Source organism: Dasypus novemcinctus, chromosome 11 (assembly GCF_030445035.2).
Source record: "Dasypus novemcinctus isolate mDasNov1 chromosome 11, mDasNov1.1.hap2, whole genome shotgun sequence".
In the NCBI taxonomy this organism is placed as follows: Eukaryota; Metazoa; Chordata; class Mammalia; order Cingulata; family Dasypodidae; genus Dasypus; species Dasypus novemcinctus.
This window is the reverse complement of record NC_080683.1, coordinates 99058395-99083247: the sequence shown is the minus strand read 5'-3', so window position 1 is coordinate 99083247 and position 24853 is coordinate 99058395. Positions and strand designations below refer to the sequence as shown.

Sequence of the window (24853 nt, the reverse complement as noted above, 5' to 3'; positions counted from 1 at the left end):
AATGAATCCCACTTGGTCATGGTGTATAATACGTTTAATGTGTTGTTGAATACGATTAGCAAGTATTTTGTTAAGTATTTTTGCGTCTAGATTCATTAGAGAAATTGGTCTGTAATTTTCCTTTCTTGTGATGTCTTTGTTTGGCTTTGGTACTAGGGTAATGTTGGCATCATAGAAGGAGTTGGGTAATGTTCTTTCCGTTTCGATGTTTTGGAATAGTTTCAGCAGGATTGGTGTCAGTTCTTTCCGGAATGTTTTGTAGAATTCACCTGTGAAGCCATCTGGCCCTGGGCTCTTCTTAGTTGGGAGATTTTTGATAACTGATTCTATCTCTCTGCTTGTGATTGGTTTGTTAAGATCATCAATTTCTTCTTTTGTCAATATGGGCTGCTTATGTGTTTCTAGGAATTTGTCCATTTCCTCTAGATTGTCATTTTTGTTGGAATATAGTTTTTCAAAATATCCTCTTATGATAGTCTTTATTTCTGTGGGGTCAGTGGTGATATCGCCTTTCTCGTTTCTTATTTTGTGTATTTGCATCTTCTCTCTTTTTTTCTTTGTTAGTGTTGCTAAAGGTTTGTCAATTTTGTTAATCTTCTCAAAAAACCAGCTCTTGGTCTTGTTTATCTGTTCAAGTGCTTTCTTATTTTCTATTTCTTTTAGTTCTGCTCTTATCTTTGTTATTTCCTTCCTTCTTCTTCCTGTTGGGTTACTTTGTTGTTGTTTTTCTAATTCCTTCAAATGTGCAGTTAGTTCTTCAATTTTTGCTCTTTCTTCTTTTTTGATATATGAATTTATGGCTATAAACTTCCCTCTCAGTACTGCTTTTGCTGCATCCCATAAATTTTGGTATGTTGTGTTATCATTATCATTTGTTTCAAGGTAGTCATTGATTTCTTTTGAGATTTCCTCTTTGACCCACTGTTTTTCTAAGAGTGTGCTGTTTAATTTCCAAATCGTGGTGTGAAATCTGGGCTTCTGTCCCTTGCAAATCTCCAGCTTGACTCCACTGTGGTCAGAGATAATGTTTTGTATGATTTCAATCTTTCTGAATTTGTTCAGCCTTTCTTTGTGGCCTAGCATATGATCTATCTTGGAGAATGATCCATGTGCGCTTGAGAAAAATGTATATCCTGCTGTGTTTGGGTGTAGCGATCTATATATGTCTATTAGATTGAGCTCCTCTAATATACTATTCAGATGTTTTGTTTCTTTGGTGATTCTCTTTTGAGATGTTCTGTCCAGAGTTGATAGTGGTGTATTAAAATCCCCCACTATAATTGTAGATGTATCTATTCTTTCACTTAGTTTTTCCAGCATTTGCCTGACGTATTTAGAGGCACCCTTGTTAGGGGCATAGATATTTATGATTGTTCGATCTTCTTGACAGATTTTCCCTTTCACTAAAATGTAGTATCCTTCTTTGTCTCTCACAATTGTTTCACATTTAAAGTCTATTTTGTCTGATATTAATATAGGTACTCCTGCCTTTTTTTGGTTATTGTTAGCTTGTATGATTGTTTTCCAGCCATTCACTTTCAATCTCCATGCGTCTCTGGGTCTAAGATGTGTCTCTTGTAGACAGCATATGGATGGGTCATATTTCCTTATCCATTGTCCCAGTCTGAATCTTTTGATAGGTAAGTTTAATCCGTTGACATTCAGTGTTATTACTATCAAGGAATTATTTGTGTTAGCCATATTTTGATTGGATTTGTGTTTGTCATATTTTGTTTGTATATATTTTTTTGTCTTTTTTGTTGTTGTTGTTGGTCTTATACTCTCCTCCAACTTTGCCTTTCCTGTTTTTTCCTTTCTTCCTGCAGAACTCCCTTTAGAATTTCTTGAAGGGGAGGTTTCTTGTTGGTATACTCTTTCAGTTTCTGTTTGTCTGTGAATATTTTGAACTCTCCATCATGTTTGAATGCTAGTTTAGCTGGATAGAGTATTCTTGGTTGGAAGTTTTTTTCCTTTAGTACCTTGACTATATCATACCACTGTCTTCTTGCCTCCATGGTTTCAGAAGAGAAATCAGCACTTAATCTAATTGAGCTTCCCTTGTATGTGATGGTTTTCTTTTCTCTTGCTGCTTTTAGGATTTTCTCTTTGTCTTGAGCCTTGGATAATTTGATAAGTATATGTCTTGGGGTGGGCCTGTTGGGGTTTATGACTTGTGCAGTGCGCTGTGCTTCTTGGATATGTACATCTGTCTCTTTCAGTAGATTTGGGAAGTTTTCAGCCATTATTTCCTGCAACACTCCTTCTGACCCCTTTCCCTTCTCTTCACCTTCTGGAATGCCTATAATACGTATGTTTGAGCGTTTTGCATTGTCATTCAGGTCCCTAAATCCTAATTGGATTTTTTCTATCTTCTTTTTGACCCCTTCTACTATCTGTTTGATTTCTGATGTACTGTCTTGCACATCACTAATTCTCTGCTCTGTCTCTTCTAGTCTGCTGATATTTGCTGCAAGTGTATTTTTGATTTCTTGAACTGTGGTGTTCATTCCCATCATATCTGTTATGTTTTTGCGTATGTCTGCAATTTCCCCTCCAATTGATGTCTTCATGTTGTTAACCTCTTTCATTACTGCATCAAATTTGTCGGTGATAAATGTTCTGAGTTCTTTCATTGCTTGTGCCAAGTTTTGCTCCCCTTCGTGATTATTGGTTTGTTGATTGGATTCAGTCATGTTTTCCTGATTATTGGTTTGGTTTGTAGATTTTTGTTGCTTTCTGGTCATCTCTTTATTTTGACGAATTTAATCAGTTCCTTAGCTTCTTTGTCTGCTTTTGGAGGTTAATTAGTTGTTATTTTTGCATAGGTGTTATATCTTCTCTTTGTCACTTTTTTCTTCTTACTCAAGTTACTTGTTGTTGGTTAAGTTCACTTTAGAAGAAAGTATTAGTGTTGGGGAAAGGCAATTGTGTCAGCAAGGGAAAAGTGTAAAATAGTATTGGTAATGTATGTTAACAAAGCAAGAATATGAGATTTGGGAGGATGTAGGTTAGATTCATGTAGATTGTATAGAGTTATAGCTGTAGGTAGAGTACCTTTTATGAAGTAGATGACTGAATATGGGCGGAATATGGTATGAACTACAAAGCTATTGTTTTCATGAGAGAGGGAAAAAAAAAAGAAAGGTAATAGTTTCAAGAGTGGATAACAGACAGAAAACAGAACAAAGGTATTAGAAATTAAGAGACACTTTGTGGATCAAAGAATGGGAGGTGGGGGGTGGAATATAGGAGAGACAGTAGATGATAGTGGATATCAAGATGCAGGGGAGGGGGGATAGTGTAGGTAGCCTAAATCAGTTCACACAGAAATGAGGCAGTGGAGGATGGGAAAACCCAGCAAATGTGAGGTGTTCCCTGTCGCACCTATTGTGTACTTGAATTAAAATAAAATAAGTGGAAAATGAGGGACAAGAGGGAAAGAGAAAACCGAAAAAAAAAAACATTAATTATAATAAAGAAAAAAAGAAAGACAAGAAGAAAGGAAGAAAGAAAAAGAGGATAGGCAAACGGTGGGGAACAGATAGGGGGAAGAGAGATACAGGTATACACGTGTCACAATTGCAGCACTATCTAAAACAACAACCAAAAAAACCCCTAAATAACTGTATAAAAAAAAAAAAGGACTTTGGGGGACACGCTAGGAGAAAAGACTAGGGGATAATGCAATATTAGCAATCAGGGCGTCAAAAAGAGTAAAAAATAAGATAAAGTGAAAATAAAAACAAAACAATATGAACCAATAAAGATAAAACGCAAACGTTAAGGTCCAGGGCACTCAGGGACCCCAGGTAGACCCCAGGGCATGATGGATTCAGGGGTGGAAAGTCTGAGACACTGAAGACTCAAGAGGTGTGAGTCTGGGGTGTGGACCGCCAGAGTCTAGGGGACCCAGACCTGCCAACCTGAAATCTGGTCCACAGAAAGCTTAGGAGCCCCGCAGTGCAACACAGCCCTCAGGGATCCCCGTAGCTGGGTGCCAGCCCCGTGGGGGAAGCCAGATCCGCGAATTCTATATTGAATGTCTGATCCCTGAAATTCACCTAACTCCTCAGGGTATCAGCCTTTGGACAGCTCCCTCCCTGTGCTCCCATGCAACGGCCACTTGAGGGCGCCTCTACACCACGGCCAGTTCAATGACCCAGATCCCAAGCCCCGCCGGGTGGGGTGGGCTTCAGCTGGAAACGCCGAAAACAGACTCTAAGATCCGAAATCCCAAACTTCGCAGAATATTCCCCAATCAGCTTCCAGACGTGTCCTCCTCCCTCACTGCACCCTACAACAGTCTCCCAAATGTGTCCTCTTATTGCCCAAAATCCAATTCCGTTGCAGATCGGCGGCCGGACCTGTGGGGATGGGGCTCCAGGCGGAAGCGCTATCCCCCCTGTCCGGCGAGAATCACAGAGTTTTAAAGAAATTCAAAGCTTTGATGGGGGTGCAAATGGTAGAGTACAGTAAAAATTCTAGTGATGGTTTGAAGTTGAGAATGCTGGAGAATGATGGTGTTAAAAACCGTGACTGGGGAGGAAGTTTAGGTGTAGAGAATATGGTGAGTTTAATACTTTTAGACATACTGAATTAGAAAAGACAGTAAGTTAACCCATTGGGGTAACAGTTGAAAATGAAGGATTCACTTGCTAGAAAGATCAGTGTTGGGGATAACACTGTGTGAGTCATCTTTGCAGAGATATTCTTGGTGTCACCTAAATAGGTGAGATCTTAGCAAACTACAGTGTGCCAGTATAGATGCATCAGTTTCCAAACCAGAGTATACTGGGTAGGAGCTTATAGGGACATGAGTTTTAAGGGAGGAGGGATGGTTAATCATCCATAATGGAGGATAGAGGGAAGTCAGTGAATATGAGGAATAATGAAAGATCTTTGGATTTGGTGGCCAACAGTTCACTGCACAATAATACTGAAAGGAAATCAAAGGCAAAGAATATTTTCAGAAAGAGTGGGTTATTTGCCTGGGATATTATACATAAGGAGGTTGGAAAATGGAGTCTTTGTCATTGGGGACTGTTTTAGGGAATGGTTTCTGCTAAAATCAGTATCATACACATTTTCTATTATTGACTGCTACTTGATATATTCTTGGTTATCTCACTAAATATGCACCCCATGTTACTGGACATGTTCAAATAGTGGGTCTCTTGTCATTTTATCACAGTTGTAGAATACGTTTGTACATTGGAGAAAAGGCTGGATTATAATGGAAATCTGTGAATTATATTTTTAGACTGATCTTGCATAGGCAGTTTGTATGTGGAGAATTAGCTACTTACTTATATTTTCTCATAGAAAATTTCCTGAGGAACTTGAGATTTACTTCAAATATTAATATTTTAATAATGTTAAAGTGAAAGGCTTTACAATTATTATCTCATTTAATTCTTACAGTGATGCTGGAATGTATATGTGAAAACTGAGGGTGAGGTTAAATGATTTGCCCAGGGACATATAGTTAGTTAGAACGGGGAACTGGGATTTGAACCACAGTGCATCTGATTAAAAGTCATCCTTGACATTGTGCTTATTTTTTTAATGAGTAGGATGGTAAGACATTTCAGTCATAGATAATATTCTGGTAAAAGTCTTGATGGTGGAAGTGGAAAGGCCCAGAGAAATCAAGATTACAGGAAAGAGGCAGAAATGCCAGGCCAAAGAAAATGAAAGCAAGTAAAGGAGCTTGTCTACCTTATAATAGAACCTTTCTCTCTCTATATATATATTTATACACATACATACATATATAGGTATATACACACACAAACCAATAATGCTTACACACATATACATACATATGTATGTATATGTAAAAGTATGTACATATATCTATATATTTTATATACTTATATATGCATGTATATATGTATATTCCATATAAGGTATCTGTATTTTTTATATATATATATTTCCACTAGGTAAGACAGCTGCATCCGTGTAGGTTTGCATTTACTATAGTGGTAGGTAGTTATCGTTAAAAAATTTTAGTGTTTTAACTATAATACAATGAATATTAAAAATTATTTAGTATATAATACTTTTAATTAAACTAAGCCTCTATAGACTTTTTGTTAAACTATGTATTTTATTTAAAAAATTTTTTTAAAGATTTATTTATTTATTCCCCCCCCCACCATTCCTTTATTGTCTGCTCTCTGTGTCCATTCGCTGTGTGTTCTTCTGTGTCTGCTTGTATTCTCATTAGGCAGCTCTGGGAACTGATCCTGGGACCTTCTGGAGTGGGAGAGAGGCAGTTACTCTCTTGTGCTACCTCACCTTCCCTGTTCTGCTACGTCTTCTTATTTCCTCTCTCTTGTGTCTCTTGTTGGCGTCATCTTGCTGTGCCAGCTTTCTGTGTGGACCGGCACTCCTGTGCGGGGTAGCATTCCCACGCAGGGTGGCTCTCTGTGTGGGTCTGTTTTCCCCCACGGGCTGGCATTCCATGTGGGCCAGCTCACCACATGGGCCAGCTTGCCCTCACCAGGAGGTCCTGGGCATTGAACCCTGGACCTCCTGTATGGTAGACAGGAGCCCAATTGGTTGAGCCATATCCGTTTCCCTAAACTATATATTTTAAAAAAAGGTAAAACTCAGGACATTTTTAAAATTATACTTTTAATTTATTTTTAAAAGATACATAGATCACACAAAATGTTACATTAAAAAATATAGGCGGTTCCCATATGCCCCACTCCCCACACCCCCCACTTCTCCCACATCAGCAACTTCGTTTGTGTGGTATGTTCATTGCAATTGATGAATACATTTTGGATCACTGCTACACAGCATGGATTATAATTTACATTGTAGTTTACATTCTCTCCCAGCCATTCAGTGGGTTTTGACAGGATATATAATGTCCTGCATCTGTCCCTGCAATATCATTCAGGACAACTCCCAAGTCCTGAAAATGCCCCCATATCATAGCTCCTTTTCCCTCTCTCTGCCTTCAGCAACTCCTGTGGCCACTGTCTCCACATCAATGATACAATTTCTTCCAATGTAGAGTCACAATAATTCTATAGTAGAATACCAGCAAGTCCACTCTAATCCATATTTTATCCCTCCATCCTGAGAACCCTGGGGTGGTACAATACCCACTTCACCTCTCAATTGAGAGGGGCCTTTGGGCTCACACGGCTGGGGGGTGGAACTGTCATGCCCACAGCTGTAGAGTCTCTCGGTGTGGTGTTTGTCCATCCTCACCACCCTGTCAGCTGACCTGGGTAAGTCCAATGAACTTGAGAGTAGGTGCTGCAACACTGCTGAGACTCAGGACCCAGCTGGCAGTGGACAGCCCAGATATTCAAATCTCCTGGACATATACCAAACCCAGCGCCAACCACAGGTGCAATAAAAGGGACAGAAGAGGCATGTGTAGAGAAGTCATTTCTGAGTCTAACTCCATCACATTCAGGAGCACAAATTCCAATATAAGGCCCACTGGTAAGGCACTGAACTCCAGAGCCATCTGCCATGACCATGGGCCCTGGATGTCTCTTTTAGCCCTCAGGAGCACCACTACCTGGGGTTGTATCTCCTTTGGTTGTCTGTGAGATTGTGCTGAGACATGCATAAGTGCAACCCCTCTGATGACCTCCTGACTCATTTTGAAAGTCTCTCAGCCATATAAACTCGTTTGCCTTTACCATTTCCCCCATTTTATTCAAGATCTTTTTCTAGTTGCATCACCAGCTATTGCTTGGTAGTAATCCCTTGTAGCATACTTGGGGAAAGGTAATGCATTTATATGCTGAGTTTGGCTTAGAGGGTGACCCCATTTGAGCAACATGGATGCTCTTAGGAGGTAACTCTTAGACACCCTGCAACAGTAGGCCAAGTTGAAATTTCAAGGACAAACAGACTCATAAGCATAGTCTTTAGTATTAAGGGCTCATTATTGGACCATTCTTCTTCACTGGTCTTGGGGTATTGTTGCTGTTCCAGTGGGGAATGTGGCAGAGCTCCCCAGGATGGGATCAGGACATTTTTAAGTCTTTTTTATTAGAAATTTTCTGTTGTAAATGTAAAATATCAGACCATTTTGGGTTTGTTAAGATTGGCTCTATGTACCATATGATGATTTTCCTAGAAGGAGACACTATTATATGGTGGGAAGACTGATTCTGGAGTCATTCATGTATTGAACAAATATTTAGTGAGAGCCTACTCTGTATGCCTTGTTTCAGATCTTGGGACACTATAGTGAAAAAGACAAAGTTTGAGAAGTTAGTGTAGGCAGGCAAAAGGTAATAAATTGCCTTCTACCACCAACACACTATAAACTGCCAGTTTGTAATGTAGGGTATAAAGAAAATAAAAGAGTACAATGGTGTAGAGGGCAATGAAGGGTACAGAGAGGCTGCTTTGCTAGGGTGGCCAAGGAATATTTTTTTGAGCTGAGCCCTAACTGACAAGAGGGCAGCCATAAAAGCTCTGGAGCAAGAGCATTGCTAGGGAGGAGGAACGATGCTTTCTGTGAGCATGGCATCTTCCAGGGATGGAAAGAAGGCCAGTGTAGCTAGATCCCTGACAGCAGGAGGAAGAGTGGGTTGGGAGTTAGAAAGATAAGCAGGGGCCAGATATGAAAGTAAGAAGTTTCTATTTTATTCTGAGTAAAAAGGAAGTCTGTTTAAGTAAGGGAGTGAAGGGATTTGATTTATGAGTTTTTAAAAAAGATTTATTTTATTTTATTTATTTCTCCTCCCCCCGCTCCTTGTTCCCCACTCTCTGTGTCCATTCGCTGTGTGTTCCTCTGTGTCTGCTTGTATTCTCATTAGGCAGCTCTGGGAACTGATCCTGGGACCTTATAGAGTGGGAGAAAGGCTATTACTCTCTTGCGCCACCTCAGCTCCTCTGTTCTGCTACATCTTCTTATTTTCTCTCCTCTGTGTCTCTTGTTGTGTCATCTTGCTGTGCCAGCTCCCTGCATCGGCTGGCACTCCTGCGTGGGGTGGTTTTTCCTATGTGAGGCAGCATTCCCTTGCAGGGCGGCTCTCCTGCATGGGGCTGCATTCCCGCATGAACTGGCACTCTGCGTGGACCAGCTTACCCTCACCAGGAGGCCCTGGGCATTGAACCCTGGACCTCTCTATGGTAGGTGGGAACACAGTTGGTTGAGCCACATCCATTTCCCTGATTTATGATTTTTTAAAAGCAGTGTTACTGATATATATTCACATACCATACAGACCACCCACAGTGTATAATCAATGGCTTTTTGTATAATCGGAGTGCTGCATATATCACCACAATCAGTTTGATTTATAATTTTGAGAAGCTCAGTCTGACTTGCTGGTGAATGGATAGTGGGTGGGGTGGGATAGAATAGGAGTTGAAGTAGGGAGATAGTTTAGGATGAATTGAAGTAGTTTAGACTAGAGTTGATGAAGTCTTGGGCGGCGATTGAACCTGGGACCTCATATGTGGAAGCCTGTGCATGACCACTGAGTCACATCGACTTCTCTGAGTTGACTGATTCATTTGTTTGCTTGTTGTTTGTTTTTGTTTTAAGTAGACACTGGGGATTGAACCCATGTGGGAAGGAAGAGGCTCTTAATCATTTGAGCCACATCTGCTCCCCAGGATTTGAACTTAAGATATGTGAATCTTGGAGATTTTCTTGCTGGACTTAATGATGGGTTAGAGGTAGGAAATGAGAGAAAGAGAGAATTGAAGATTGGCTCCTATTTTCAATAAGTCAAAATCTGGATGGATAGTGCCATTTGCCAAGATGGGAAGCCTGAGGGGAGAGTAGGTTTAGAATAAAAAATCAAATTATTTTTTTGAAATGTTAACTGTGAGATGTGTGTTAGACATCCAAGTGGAAATGTTGAGAGGATAACTAGATATATAACTCTGGAAATCAAAAGAGTGATATAACTTTAAGAGTTATCATTATGCAGCCTCCCTGCCCCTCCAGCAACGCTCAACTCCGGGAACTCCCCGGCTCGCCTGTCCCCCATGGCCGACAAGGAAGCAGCCTTTGATGACGCAGTGGAAGAACGTGTAATTAACGAGGAGTACAAAATATGGAAAAAAAACCACTCCTTTTCTTTATGATTTGGTGATGACCCATGCTCTGGAGTGGCCCAGCCTCACTGCACAATGGCTTCCAGATGTAACCAGACCAGAAGGAAAAGATTTCAGCATTCATCGGCTTGTTCTGGGGACACACACCTCGGATGAACAAAACCACCTTGTGATAGCCAGTGTGCAGCTCCCTAATGATGATGCTCAGTTTGATGCATCACACTACGACAGTGAGAAAGGAGAATTTGGAGGTTTTGGCTCGGTTAGTGGAAAAATTGAAATATAAATCAAGATCAACCATGAAGGAGAAGTAAACAGGGCCCATTATATGCCTCAGAACCCTTGCATCATTGCCACAAAGACTCCATCCAGTGATGTTCTTGTTTTTGATTACACGAAACACCCTTCTAAACCAGACCCTTCTGGAGAGTGCAACCCAGACTTACGTCTCCGTGGACATCAGAAGGAAGGCTATGGACTTTCTTGGAACCCAAATCTCAGTGGGCACTTACTTAGTGCTTCGGATGACCATACCATCTGCTTATGGGACATCAGTGCTGTTCCAAAGGAAGGAAAAGTGGTGGATGCGAAGGCACACAGCAGTAGTAGAAGATGTTTCCTGGCATCTACTCCATGAGTCTCTGTTTGGGTCAGTTGCTGATGATCAGAAACTTATGATCTGGGATATTCGTTCAAACAATACTTCCAAACCAAGCCACTCAGTTGATGCTCACACTGCTGAAGTGAACTGCCTCTCTTTCAATCCTTGTAGTGAGTTCATTCTTGCCACAGGATCAGCTGACAAGACTGTTGCCTTGTGGGATTTGAGAAATCTGAAACTCAAGTTACATTCCTTTGAATCACATAAGGATGAAATATTCCAGGTTCAGTGGTCACCTCACAATGAAACTATTTTGGCTTCTAGTGGTACTGATCGTAGACTGAATGTCTGGGATTTAAGTAAAATTGGAGAGGAACAATCCCCAGAAGATGCAGAAGATGGGTCACCAGAGTTGTTGTTTATCCATGGTGGTCACACTGCCAAGATATCTGATTTCTCATGGAATCCCAGTGAACCTTGGGTGATTTGTTCTGTATCAGAAGACAATATCATGCAGGTGTGGCAGATGGCAGAGAACATTTATAATGATGAAGACCCTGAAGGAAGTGTGGATCCAGAAGGACAAGGATCTTAGATATGTCTGCACTTGTGATTTTAAACTCCCTTTTTTCCCTTTCAACCCTGAGATTGATTTAACACTGGTTTTGACACAGACTTTGTTCAGCTATCCCTCTGTAGCTACCATCAAGAATGCTATTTGCCCAGACATTGGGTGTTTTCTAAATATTAACTGGGGAACTTGATTCAGCAAAGCCACAAACTTGTATTTAAATTGTCTTCAGGAATTTTCTAGAATCAAACCCAGGTCTGAAGTAGACACAGAAAGGGAAATATGTGTGTGTGGTCATTTTTCTTCTTATGCTATATTCCCAAGTTTTTCAGACTCATTTATAGTTAGAGCGCATAAGGAATAGAGCCAAGTGGGGTAGGCGTCTGATCCATGAAGTATAATACTGCAAGATGTGTTTATTCAGGAAGTAAGGGAGAGATTCAAATAATAATATAGGTTCCTACTCTTAAAATCATCATACCTGACTTTACAAGATGCACATTTTCCCATGTAGACCAGTCTCCTCTCAGTTTCTTCAGTTAAGTCAAACTTTATTTTACATGTTCCTCTTTCCTCATATATTTTTGCTCGTTAGTATATTTCTTGAGCTGTTTCATATTATTTCTTTCCTTTCTGTGAAATGGTTGTTTTTTAAACTTGGGACCACCAAGTTGTAAAGATGTATGTTTTTACCTGACAGTTATACCACAGGTAGACTGTCCAGTTAAGTTGAGAAGAGTGAATCAATAGCTATTTGTTTTTAAAATTAAATTAATCCTGGATAAGAGTTTGCTTTATTTTTATTTTATTTTTTTAATTTTATTTTTTTTTTAGAAGTTAGTCCTTGACCACTAGTTTGGTACCATCTCCCTTTTGGGTGACCTGTTTCACCAGCAGGCCTGTTATTCTCCAGGAATAAATTGCTTTTCTACGTAAAAAAAAAAAAAAAAAAAAAAAAAAGGAGTTATCATTATATGCTTAAAGTCAAAGAACTAGATGAGAACAATCTCCAGAGATAGTGTAGATAGAGAAGGGAAGTGTGTCTCTGACATAGATAGGAATCTGAGTTCTGGTAGCTGTGCGACTTGGGGAAGTTATTTTACCTCCTAGGTTTTAATTCTTATGTTTCACAGTCATGAATTGTTCTCGTAGAAGACTTGTTCCATAATGGATACTCAATCATTGGCATCTAATATCGCTATTTTTGTTATTTTTAAATGATTTAAATTGCTTTTGGGAGAGAAACTACCTTTTTCTCCAAAATAGCTATGGTCTACAATGAATCATTTACTCAATGAAAATTTTACTCTAGCAGTTTTTTCACAATGAATTACTATTAGTGACTTTCCATTTGTTATGTTGTTTGCTTTACCTTTCCGTTTCATTCATCTCACATTTCCTGTGTACACAACATTTTGGCTTTACATCTTTTGAGTCTTATACTGTTCTACATATTGCAATTGCTCAGCAAATAATAATTTTAATACACATGAAAGTACGCACAGTGGGAGGCTGGGGTATTGGGTGTGTGGGAAACTCTTTTATTTTTTAATGTAACGTTTTTTGTGATCTATGTACCTTATAAAAAGAATTTAATAAAAAAAAAGAAAGTACACCATTCTACTGGGACATTCAGTTCATACTTAAATGCTTTGGGAAACAAAAATTGTTAAATCCACAGTCAAATGAAGATAGATCATTCCCTTCTCTTGTTCAGAATACATTTTGTACTTGGAATTATATTAAAAAATCACTTATAACAATACTTCTAAAAGTCTACTATATAAATTGAATGTTCTGTCTATTGTATTACAGAGTTACAAATTTTGTCAAGGAAAATTGCAGTTAATTTTAGACCAGCTGGATCCTGGACAACCTAAAGAGGTAAGTTTAAAGGATAGCTTTAAGTTAAGTCAGCTATCATATATATAAAATACTAGATTATAATCAGTAGCATCTGGACTAGTTCTGTAGAAGATAGGTCTTTGCTATTATGGGAAATCCTAGAATGATATCCCTAGAGACATTCCAGTCTTGAAATGAATGGTTACAGATTAAGGAAGGCTTTCCTTTGAGAATTGCCATGGTTTGTAAAAGGAAATTTTTATTTCTAGTTTCAGTTTTGAACTGATGACAGTATTGGCAGTTGTCCTCCAAACTGTTCCCTCACTATTAATTTGTATGTGATATATTAGTTGATTTTTTTTTAGGAGGTACCAGGAATCACCCAGGACCTTGTATGTGGGAAGCAGGTGCTCAATCACTGAGCTACATATGCTCCCCAATGAGAGCTGGTTTTTGGTTTGTTTGTTTGCTTTTGAGAGATAGTGGGGATCGAACCTGGGACCTCGTACATGGGTAGCAGATACTTCACCACCTTAGCTATATCCACTCCCCAGTAGTTGGTTTCTTTGGGGGAGAAAAACCAAACTTCAGTAATGCTTTTTCTACTTGAAGAAAATGTGAGCAATTTTGACACAATTTGTTCATTTATTAGAAAAATGGTTTTAGAGAAGCAATTTTTTGGTGTTGTTTCTGTTTGTATTTAAAAGATTTTACATATTGCTATTTATAAAATCTTATTTCATTTGAAATTCATTCTGAAATAGAAAATTGGATAGAATTTTTGAAGTATCTAAGATTTTTGTATGTTACTGCCATTTGGTCTTAATTTTTATAATAAACTATTTTTTCCCAAACTTTTCTTTATAAATTAAATGAATAGTTGAGATTTAGTCCTACTGAAATCTTCTAAAAATCAGAGATGAATCATTTTTTCCATTTAGCAATAGTTATGCATTCTGATTTATATTGTGGGTATATTATAAATTGATAACGTGTTTCAATGATATTGGAAAAAGAACTAGGCTTTTATATTTTAACACTTTTATTGCCTCCAACTTAAGTAAATTATTTGGAAATTTGTACTTGTTCAGAAAACCTTTTTTTTCCTGCTTCTAAAATTACTAACTTCTTACTGATGATTTTGTCCTTAAAACTAATGGAAAAGGAGAAATGATGTAACATTGTAAGTGAACTTCTAATTTTTTAAGCTCTTTCCGTATTTCTCTTGGTCTTTACCACACAAAAAAGCTGTATTTTGGGGCTCTTCTTACATGTGAATTGTAGACTTTTTCAAATACATTCATATTCTCTTTTTTACCAAAAAGTTGGCACCCTGTTTTTGAGGGTCCAATTTCCTGAGGTCCAAGCCTCTGGGTGTGACTCCTCACCCTTTTTATCAGTAAGCTTCTTTTGTATCAGCTGGGAAATGACCATATTTTGAAGTATAGGTGGGATCAGCATGCTAATTTGAGAGTGGTTGGGGAAAAACTGTTAAATTCTTACTTGGAATGCAGCTATTCCTCACTGCTGTCTCTTGGGTCATACTGTTTTGAGTGACGTCTGATTGGGGTTTTGAGAAGAATGATTAGGAAGGATGCTTTCTGTGAAAATTTAGAAATTCAGTTTTGCATCCCAGTACTGAATATATTTCTTCCTACATCAGTGATTAGAAGGTCAGAAAATATGGTAGAATAGGAAAAACAAGTTCATATTCATTGTTTTGTGAAATTTTTTCATATGTCTTGAATAGAAATGCTTCACCAGGGACATATTTGGACAGTGTTTAAAAATTAAACCCCTCAGTCTGTTGGACTTCCTATTGTGACCTATGAGAATGGAAGAAGTCTGGGATGAGGCATCAGTAAAGTTGCCTTGGTCATACTGATTCACCCACCGTCTTTCCCTCTTTTTCTGTTTAGACATCTGACTTAGAATCTCCCAATACACTTGTGTTTTAATATCTACTTTACATAAAACAACTTATTTTTTTCCCCTGTGTTTAACACTTAGTTTACAAAATGAGTTCTTTAATTATTTTAGAAAATGACATCTGATTTCTTATACCTTGACCCTTTAAAACAATTATCCAAACTTTGACTCTCAGTAGTTTGTCAAAAATTATATTGGAAGATTGGTATTATTCTAGTGTCTTGGTGTTAGTAAAAATCTTCTATTAATATTATAGGTGAGATATGAAGCCTTGCAAACATTATGTTCAGCTCCTCCCTCTGATGTACTGAACTGTGAAAATTGGACCACACTCTGTGAAAAACTGACACTGTCCCTTGCAGATCCTGATCCTGTGTTTAGTGTAAGGAAATGATTATAGAAATAGTAAAAGTAATTTCTGTTTTTATTCCAGAAGTAAATGGAATATGATTTTATTTTAATAGTAGCTTACTTATTTATGTGATTTCAGTTTCAGCTTGTGAATTGTCAAAATTTTCTTTAAAGAATTTACCATTTAGTGATTAGATTTAAAGTATGGTCATACTTCATTGTCAAATTACAGTAGTCTGTTACCTTGTGCATTTTGTTTTTTCATATAATAGGATACCCACGTATTTGCATCGTTGTGTGTATGAATTAAAAAAATATTTAAAAATTTAAATGTTTTTAAAAGAATTCCTAATATATGAACGTTTGAACTTAAAAGTGATGAAGAAAAGGAAAAAAAGTGATGAGACATTTATTTTAAAGGGTTCAGGATTTTTCTAATATACTTAAGTGTTTATTTAGAGATTGCTTATTGCTAAAAAAGAGAAGCTAGAGAACTGTAAAGCAGGAGTTTAGAAGATAATGAGAAATGAATCATAAAGCAAATAAAAATATTCCTAATATAAAATTATGAAGTCAGTAGAAATATGTGATTGATTTACATAAAAATTATCACTTCTCAGGAATATTTAAAATAAGAAGGAAGCTTATATTGAAAAGTGCAGTAATTCTTCAGATAGTCTCTATGTTGTAAATGAAAAAATGAAAACTGGTTGCATCTAAGCATCACATTTTAAATATAAATTGGATTCTTAAGAGTGTCTATCTTGTTCCTCATTATTGATGCGTCACTGAAGAAAATTTAGGTTTTAAAATTGATATGATGATTTATACAGAACTTTTGAAAGCTTTAGCACAAGAGTTCTATTTTGCTTTTTATTCAACATGTATTTATTGATTCCCAGTCATATGTACTCTCCTAGTTAGATGCTGGGAATACAACAGTGAACAAGTCTTTACCTTCATGGAACTTATATTCTAGTAATGGAGACAACAAACAAATAGTTATAGAAAAATATAAGATATCTCAGTACATTTGTCTATTTAAGACCACATTTTACATCAATGAAATGTAATTATGCTAGTAAATAGAAGTGGTTTGGGAGCCACTATTTGGTATTTTTCAAAGGGGGTACAATGTGTTTAATTCCCTAATATGTGAATGTATCTGATCTTACAAACATCTGATGGTGTTGCAGACCTATGTAAAACTTCAGTAATTTAAGAACTTCAAGGGGAAATATATATTTCACCTTTAACATTTTTTAGTCTCTCAGACAACAAAGACAATTGTAAATCACTGTATATTTTTTCCTTTACTTAATAAAACCAGAATAGTTGCCAGATAGATTTCTTTATTTATTTTTAAAATTATACAATAACTTTATAAATAAGGGAAAAATTCTAATGGGTCAGTATAGATTGCTTTATTTAGCCATTGTAGATAATTATGTAGCAAAAGTTAGTGTCAGTACTGAAGTTAAAAAAATTAGAAGAAATTATTATGGAGGGAAAATGGGAAGGGAACCAGTCATTTGGAATAGAAAGCAAGGCATGGTGTTCTTTTCATTTCTAATTTGTGCTTGTTACAAATTCTTTTCAACTTTGATTCTGTGTCTTTATTTCCTACTCTATAGGATTAATACATAGAACTGAGGGAGGCATATAGTGGTAGATAAGTATGATGGATACTTAACTATAAAAATAGACTTCCTACTGTATTTAATGTTTTGTATTCAGTAGGAATCTCCAGGGGTTAATTAGAATCTTTCATCATTTAAGGAGCCATTTCTTAAAAGCAAATTATCCTGGTATTGATATGTGGAGGATTGTTAACTGATGTTATTTTTTCCACACTAGAACATTTGAGGCAATTTTATGTCATTTTTATTTAATGGAATGTTGGATTTCACTATTAGGTTTACTCTCATTGCCAGTTAAAGTTGGTATAATGACAACTATAATAATCGCTATAGATTTTAAGTACCTACTATGCCATGCCCTGCTCTAACTACTTTACATCTGTTTTCTCATTTAATTCATTTACCTTGTGATAGTTAATACATTAGGTTTTAATAATGTAACTATTTTAAATATATTCTTATGTAATATTTTTTCTTGGGAATAGGCAAAATTATTTGAAAGAGACCTAAATGTTTAATTACTGAAACTACCTGTATTAGTTAGCCAAAGGGGTGCTGATGCAAAATACCAGAAATTCGTTGGTTTTTATAAAGGGTATTTATTTGGGGTAGGAATTTACAGATACCAGGCCATAAAGCATAAGTTAATTCCCTCACCAAAGTCTATTTGCATATGTGAGCAAGATGGCTGCTGACATCTGCGAGGGTTCAGGCTTCCTGAGTTCCTTTGGGCTCAGCTCTGTTTTCTTCACAAGGTCAGCTGTAGTCTGTGAGGCTCTCTAGACTTTCCCTCTCTCCCAAAGTCAGCTGTAGACTATCAGGTGAATGGCTCTCTCTCCCTGGGGCTCCAACTTAACACTTTAGCATCTAACTCCAACATCAAAACTCTAATATTAAGAACCCTCAACTGTCCTTTGCCATGCCGTAATTAACGTGGCCCAATCAAAGCCTTAATCATGACTTAATCATGCCCAGGTACAGATCAGATTACAAACATCATTCAGTATCTATTTTTGGAATTCATAAGCATATCAAACTGTTACACTGCCCATGTTAAAGCAATTAAAAACAAACTTGGATTTGAAAAGGAATGTTTTTTAATTTAGTACTGTCTACTCTGTTCCTTTGTTTATTAACTCCTTTACATTGTAATTTCCTCTATCAAAGCCTCACCTTACTTTCTCCTTCTCTCCATTCTAATGTCAGTACCTATTATTACCAGAGTTTAAAATGTATTGCTATTGATTTACTATTAGTATTGGTCAATTTTGTATACCAATGCAAGAATGTGCTATGTTTTAATAGGTACATTCCTAGTCTGGTTTTTGGGAGTGATTTACTTTCTATGTTAATTTTATTGTCTTAAGTTTTTCATTGTGTGAAAATATTTTCTATTCTTCAGAGAATTTTAGATGCAAATCTTCTGCTTATTTCCATAGGACCGGATTTTAAAATTCTATGCCCAGACATTTACACTTTCACCATTACACATGACCAAGGAAATCTATATAAGCTTAGGTATGTTAATGAAATCATATTTTAAAATGTTTTTCTTTTTTATATGTATTTGAGAAATATGGATAGGCAATAACTTTGTTTTCTGAAAACCATGTAAGTGTATAGTATAATAGTTTTATACTTTGCTTTTTCTTTTCAGCTAAACATTTGGAAATATACTTTCTTTCTAGAGAAAATCATATTCCTACTTTGTCAAGTGGTGTAGATATAACTAATCCTAATGTGATCCGTTTACTTAAAAAGGTATCCATTTGCTATAATATGTTTTTATTTTTACTTAAATAGTTCTACATTTAAGAATTCTAATACTTTGAAAATTGTTGTTCACGTCTTTGTAGGTTCGTCTTCTAAATGAGTATCAGAAAGAAGCTCCATCTTTCTGGATTCGTCACCCAGAGAAGTAAGTTCCCTTAATTTATAGAGTGGTATTGTTTCACATACATTTCAGAGACACAGACCAAGTAGAGACAATCTTATATGATTTACCTAATCGGGAAGGGATTAATAAAGTTTATTTTCTTTAGCTTTTATATTTTATACTTAGCTATATGAATACAAGCACCAATTTACACTATCGATTAAAGGAAGGAAAAAGGATGTTGTTGCCTCAGGATTTTTCATTATTGGGCTTTGCTACTGTAGGCAAGTTTAAGTGTTCTTTAGATTTTTCTTTCCCACTTTAAAAAAGTTTTATTAAGATTATAAGTACATTTGTGAGTCTAGAAAGGAAATTTAAATTTGGAGAGACAGTGATATAGTAGAAAGACCATACATTTTTAAAGCAGGAAAAATTAGGCATCAATCCCAATTCTTCCATTTATTTAAATATAAAAAGTTCTTATGGGATTATGTGTCACTTTATTATTCCATGAATATAAAATTTCATCACCAGTACTGTATATGTAATAACATTTGTGTTTTTCTAAAATCATTTCTTCTTTCTCAATCTTTAAGGTATATGGAGGAAATTGTAGATAGTACTTTGTCATTGTTATCCGTTAAACATGAGCAAAGCTGTCTTGTCTCACAAAAGATTTTGGAACCAATCTACTTTCTTGCATTAGTTGATACTAAGGCTGTGTGGTTCAAAAAGTGGATGGTAAGGAAAAGTAGAGTATGTTTTATACCTTTCAGTGCATTTCTGTGTTGTTGTTTTTTGTCTCCACCCTGAGATGGCTCCCTTGTCTGTTTGCTTGTTGTTTTTTTTTTTCTCTTTTCTTTTTTGTTCTTTGTCTACTGTTTGTTTTTTCTTTAGAAGGCACTGGGAACCAAACCCAGGACTTCCTGTGTGGGAGGTGGGCACTCAACTGCACAAGACACATCTGGTCCCTGCTTTTTTTTTTTTTTTTTTTTTTTTTCTCATTCTATGCACTTGTTGTCTGCTCCTTGTTTTTTTTTCTCATTGTCTGCTTGTTGTTTGTCTTTAGGAGGCACTGGGAACCAAACCCAGGACTTCCCATGTGGGAGACTCAACTGCTTGAGCCAGATCTGCGCCTTTCTATGTTGTTTTAAAAGCTAGCTAACATTGAATGTTTTATTGTGTGCTAAGAGTTCTAATTACTTTTACATGTATTAACTTATTCAATTTTTACTAAAACTTAGGCAGTAGGTGATATTATTACCCTATTACAGATGTAGCCGCTGAGGCAGAGAAGGGTTAAGTAAGTTGCTCAAGATTGTTTACCTAGTGAGTGGCAGTGCCAGGTTTTTAAATGATGGTTCATTTAAATCTTTTAAGCTGAACAATCTATTCAAAACCTGTTATTGTCTAAGGTAAAAGCTTCAAATTTTATAAGTAGATCTGAAAGAACATAAGATTTCAGGTTTTCTAGTTTAAAAGATATGTGTGAAAATATCTTTCATTTACCTCCTCCTAAACCTGCAATTTGGGGAATGTGTTTAATCCCTGTACAATAGCAGTTTCCTGTGGAACTCACTGCTGGCCCAGAACAGAAACTATTAAAAGTAGAAAGAGCCTTATACTGTTCTCTCTCTTATCCACTGTTGAATCCAAGAGGTCTTTGTCCAGCAGTCATAGCAGTAGTGGTTTGTGTACTCACATCCATGTCATCTCTCTCTACTTGTCTATTGGGCATTATATATTTGTTGCAATGGGAAAGGTGGGAGGGACTGGGCCATGACTTACACGTGGCATGTTCATCTACTGCTCAGCAAATTTGGATATTATCTAATGGCTTTTTTGCCTTTTGTTATCTAAATTGTATAAAAAATACATAGTTAACCAGAACACAATTCTGTCCAGTGTTTAACCTTTACCTTGCTTCTGTAAAACAGAACTAACATATTCAGTTTTAGGAAGAGATTTACAAAAGTTATTTCATTTTGCGTTTTTGGTCATTTTTCAAATATAGTAGGCAAGAAATGATTAATATACTCTTCAGTGCATTTCAAACCTTGGCAAATTTCTGCACACATACACGGACTTTCCTCTTAGAAGGGCTGTGATGTTTTTTCTATTTCTGCATCTTTCCTTTGGACTCTGTCATACTCTTGTAGTCCAATACGCTTCTTTGGTCGTTGTTTTAAAATAGCTTAGCCTGGAAATTGGACACAGCTGAGGAAAAGAGTATTTTTCTACTGGCCTGTCTCTAAATGATCCACAAGTTAGTTTTTTTTTTTTATCATTTGCATTTTTATGATTACTATGGTCCTAATCCAGTACACATAGAAAAACCTGTATAGTGCTGATTACAATAATTTAAAATCTAAATTTATTTTGTAATTAATGATGCAGTTATTATAAATGATGCAGGAATAATGGATTTTGAATGGCATAACTTGAATATTAAATTAAATACCATTTCTCTTCTAATTTTAGCATGCATATTATAGCAGAAGTACAGTACTAAGACTTCTTGAAAAGAAATATAAATCTCTGGTAAGTCTGCACTTTTCTTATGTTGAGAGATAATATCACAAAAAGATAATATGTAATAACTTGAATATGCAAAGTTAAGCTATGATAATTAATATTGGATGAATTAATGCCATGCCTATTTTATATGATAATTAAATTACCATCCTGTGAAATGATAAACGTAGAGATTTAAAATGCAGTCAGAGTAACAAGATATATATATACATATAAATACTAGCTACCCTTGTTAAAAGTAAGACCTGAAGCTCCAAGGTACGCTTTGAAGATGGGAACCCTTGTGTCTGCAAGAACCACACTGGAAAGGATTAAGAATTAATGTTTTCAAATAGTAAAAAGAGGAAGACATATTATGTGGAAATTCCCTACTTATGAATCATTCAGTTGCAATAGGGTAAGGATCACAAATATTTTTAATTATATTCAGTTGATCTAGAGTACTCTAGTTGTAAATCTGTGCCAGCTTTGGGGAATTCAGGCCTTTACTGAGTTCAGCTTTGGTCTGGGCTGTGCACTTAGATGCACCACGCCCTCCCCCATTGAAGTCAGGGTAGACAGTGTTGCCATGCTCACCCTTGGGCTGGAAAGCTCTGGGATGATTGCACTGCAAATGTTACCAGTTAGCCCATCTGAAAAAGAACACCATCCTGTTCAACCACATTGACCTCCCTTGTATTGCACTTAAATTTTTTCAGCCCACAGGCTAAAAATGATAGTACCCCTTCAGATTCAGAGTCTGAAGACACTGAGCAGGAGCTCTTTCAACTCTGGGTGGGGAGGGTTCAGCCAAGGGAAGTGCATGTTCATCATATATGGCAGGGGGCAGATGTGTGTCTCTACACATATCTAATTTCTACTTTGAAAATGCTGCTATTACTTTGAACTGTTTGCAAACTGGAGTTTTCCCCCAAATGAAGTGATATTTTTTTTACTTCTTATGGTTGTATTTATTTTCAAGGTACTATTTTTAATTGTGTTTCTTACCAAATTGAAATGCTTATCTTGTGCTCCATTCCAGCCGTGAGTTCTTTGTTTTTTTTTTTTTTTTAATAGCCTGCTCTTTATATGAAATAACTAGTATGAGATCCTCTTTTTGACTTCAGGATTTCATTTGTAATCTTATAACATTGAGCCACTGAAATGTTAACTGTTGTGCTTTTGAACAAAATGTTAATTAAAATTAAAGTAAAATCCTAAAGTGTACTAAATATACATAGTAAATTGGACCACTATAAAAGGCCAGTTTCAGAGAAGCCATATTTTTAAGTGTCATCTAATTTGATTCAGATCAGATATTAATAGTAGAGTTAGTTCCCTGAAATATACCATCCTTTTGAGCAAAACTTCGCATGAAAAAATTCAAAATGATAAATTTCCTTGTATTTGTGAAAATTGGTTTGAGTTAAAATAATTATAGACTAATACTGTAAAATATATTAGCAAAATTACCTACATTTAGTACTTAGTATTAGTGGAAAATGTATAAGGCTTATAAAGGAATTGAAAATAAATCAGTGAGATGACTAAATAATAACTAACAAATGTGAAAAAGCATCAAATTATTTAAAATATTTAAAAAGTTTAATTACTGTCACTTTGAAGTGGTAAGTGTTGTGGTTTGTATAAGTAAATAGAATCTTAAGGATAGATGACAGGTGAAGGGAGTGATTCTGTTTCTGTAATAGGAATTTTTAGATGAGTGCAGCAGTACAGAAAGTGAAAGAAGGGGAACAATAATTGTTTTGTGTTTGAGAATTGAGATGATTGAGTAGAAGGAGCAGAGAGGAATATTGAATAATAGGATAGGGATTTATTTGTAGAGATGAGAGATGTTTAAAAATCTTTAGAGAAAACAAAGTCTTTCCACAGCTCCCATTCCCATTCTAAATACTTCCCTTTTGCTATCGTGTGTCACATATTGATTTTACTAAAATAGAGGAAGGGGAAAAACAAAATACTGATGATTTTTTCCCCCCATGGTTTGATGTACAGATAATAACTCACTGTTGCTATCATAGAAGTTCCAGGAGAAGTGTTTCAAATACATTTCTTTTAGGTTCATTCTTAAAATCTCTTTCTTTTTTGAAAAGCATACTATACCATAATTTTTTAGTCATTCAAAGAGTTTCTTTATTACAAATCACTTCATGTTTTATTAATTTGGTCAAATATTTTGTCTCATGTATGTATGGGTCAAATTTGGGACCTCAGCTTAAACCTTATTTTCTCCAAAAAGCCTTCCATGAACCTCAGTGTCCTAACATCATAGAATCTCTGAAACATGTTTATGGAAAAGTTTTTTTAAAGTAAACTTGGCCCTACTTTTGAAAAGAAACAGCAAAAAATGAATGCAAGATCCATTTGTTGCCATTGTTTTTTTTCAGCATTAAGGGTCAACTTTTGCATGTTTTTAGTGGAATCTTTGAACTACTTCATGGATTTGTCATTCTGTTTTATAAGATGTTGGTGATAGTAGGCTTTTCAGAATGATGACCTGCTAAAGCATTTCCTCGTCCAGTAGAACTTTTTACAATGATGAAATTTCTGGGTTGTCCAATAAGATAAACACTAGCCACATGTGATTATTAAAGATTTGAAATATCACTAGTGTGACTGGGTGTATTAGTGAGCCAAAGGGGTTCTGATGCAAAGTACCAGAAATTGTTGGCTTTTATAAAGGGTATTTATTTGGCGTAAAAGCTTACTAATTCTAAGGCTGGGAAGTCTCTCTCCCTTATCTTTAGGCAGTACTTTCTTTGGGTAGCATAAAAGTATCAAATAATTTATGTACATATTGTTAATTTTTTAATGCAGATACCTGAGGAAGTTAAAAACCTATTTGATTCTATAATATTGAAAAGTCTTGACAGTTCCATCCATCTGTGCCATGGGATCTAAGCCCCTCTCTCTATTAGAAACAGAGTGGTCATCACCATCCCCAACTCCTTAAGATTGGGGAATGAACAATGGACAAAAGTAGACTTATTATGTTATTTTTTTAGTAATAGAAGAACTTGTGTCATTGATATAAAGGCAGTGATCTCCAGAAGTTCTAAGGGGAAGGAGAGGGAAGAATAGGTGTAACATGGGGACATTTTTGGGATGTTGAATTGTCTTGAATGACATTGCAATTACACATACAGGCCATTATACATTTTGTAAAACCTATAAGATCATATGGGGCAGAGTGTAAACTATATTCTATGGTTAGTAGCAATTCTTCAGTATGTATTCATTAATTATAACAAATATACCACATTTATGAAAGATGTTCATGTGAGAAAGTGTGGGAAGGGGAGAGGGTAGGATATGAGGATCCCCTATATTTTTGATGACATTTATGTAATCTAAAGTGCCATTAAAAGCTAAAAAAAGGCAAACATTTAAAAAATGAAGTAAAAGTTTTTCAAGGGCCAAAGAGAAAAAAAAGATAAAGAAAAACA

At 36.1% G+C, this 24853-nt stretch overlaps 1 protein-coding gene and 1 pseudogene across 2 annotated transcripts in view; both read left to right on the top strand.

The window, feature by feature from the left end:
- TBC1D32 (TBC1 domain family member 32) overlaps positions 1-24853 on the top strand; it is a 251432-nt gene that overhangs the window by 34159 nt on the left and 192420 nt on the right. The window contains exons 5-11 of one of the 2 annotated variants that reach the window (XM_058307341.2): positions 13047-13115; positions 15262-15387; positions 18436-18514; positions 18654-18757; positions 18853-18914; positions 19469-19613; positions 21354-21413. In XM_058307341.2, coding sequence (XP_058163324.1) covers positions 13047-13115; positions 15262-15387; positions 18436-18514; positions 18654-18757; positions 18853-18914; positions 19469-19613; positions 21354-21413 — 645 coding nt within the window. The remainder of the gene's footprint in view (positions 1-13046; positions 13116-15261; positions 15388-18435; positions 18515-18653; positions 18758-18852; positions 18915-19468; positions 19614-21353; positions 21414-24853) is intronic. The other variant, XM_058307340.2, reaches the window with a different exon arrangement.
- On the top strand, positions 9944-12018 carry LOC111766887 (histone-binding protein RBBP4 pseudogene; annotated as a pseudogene).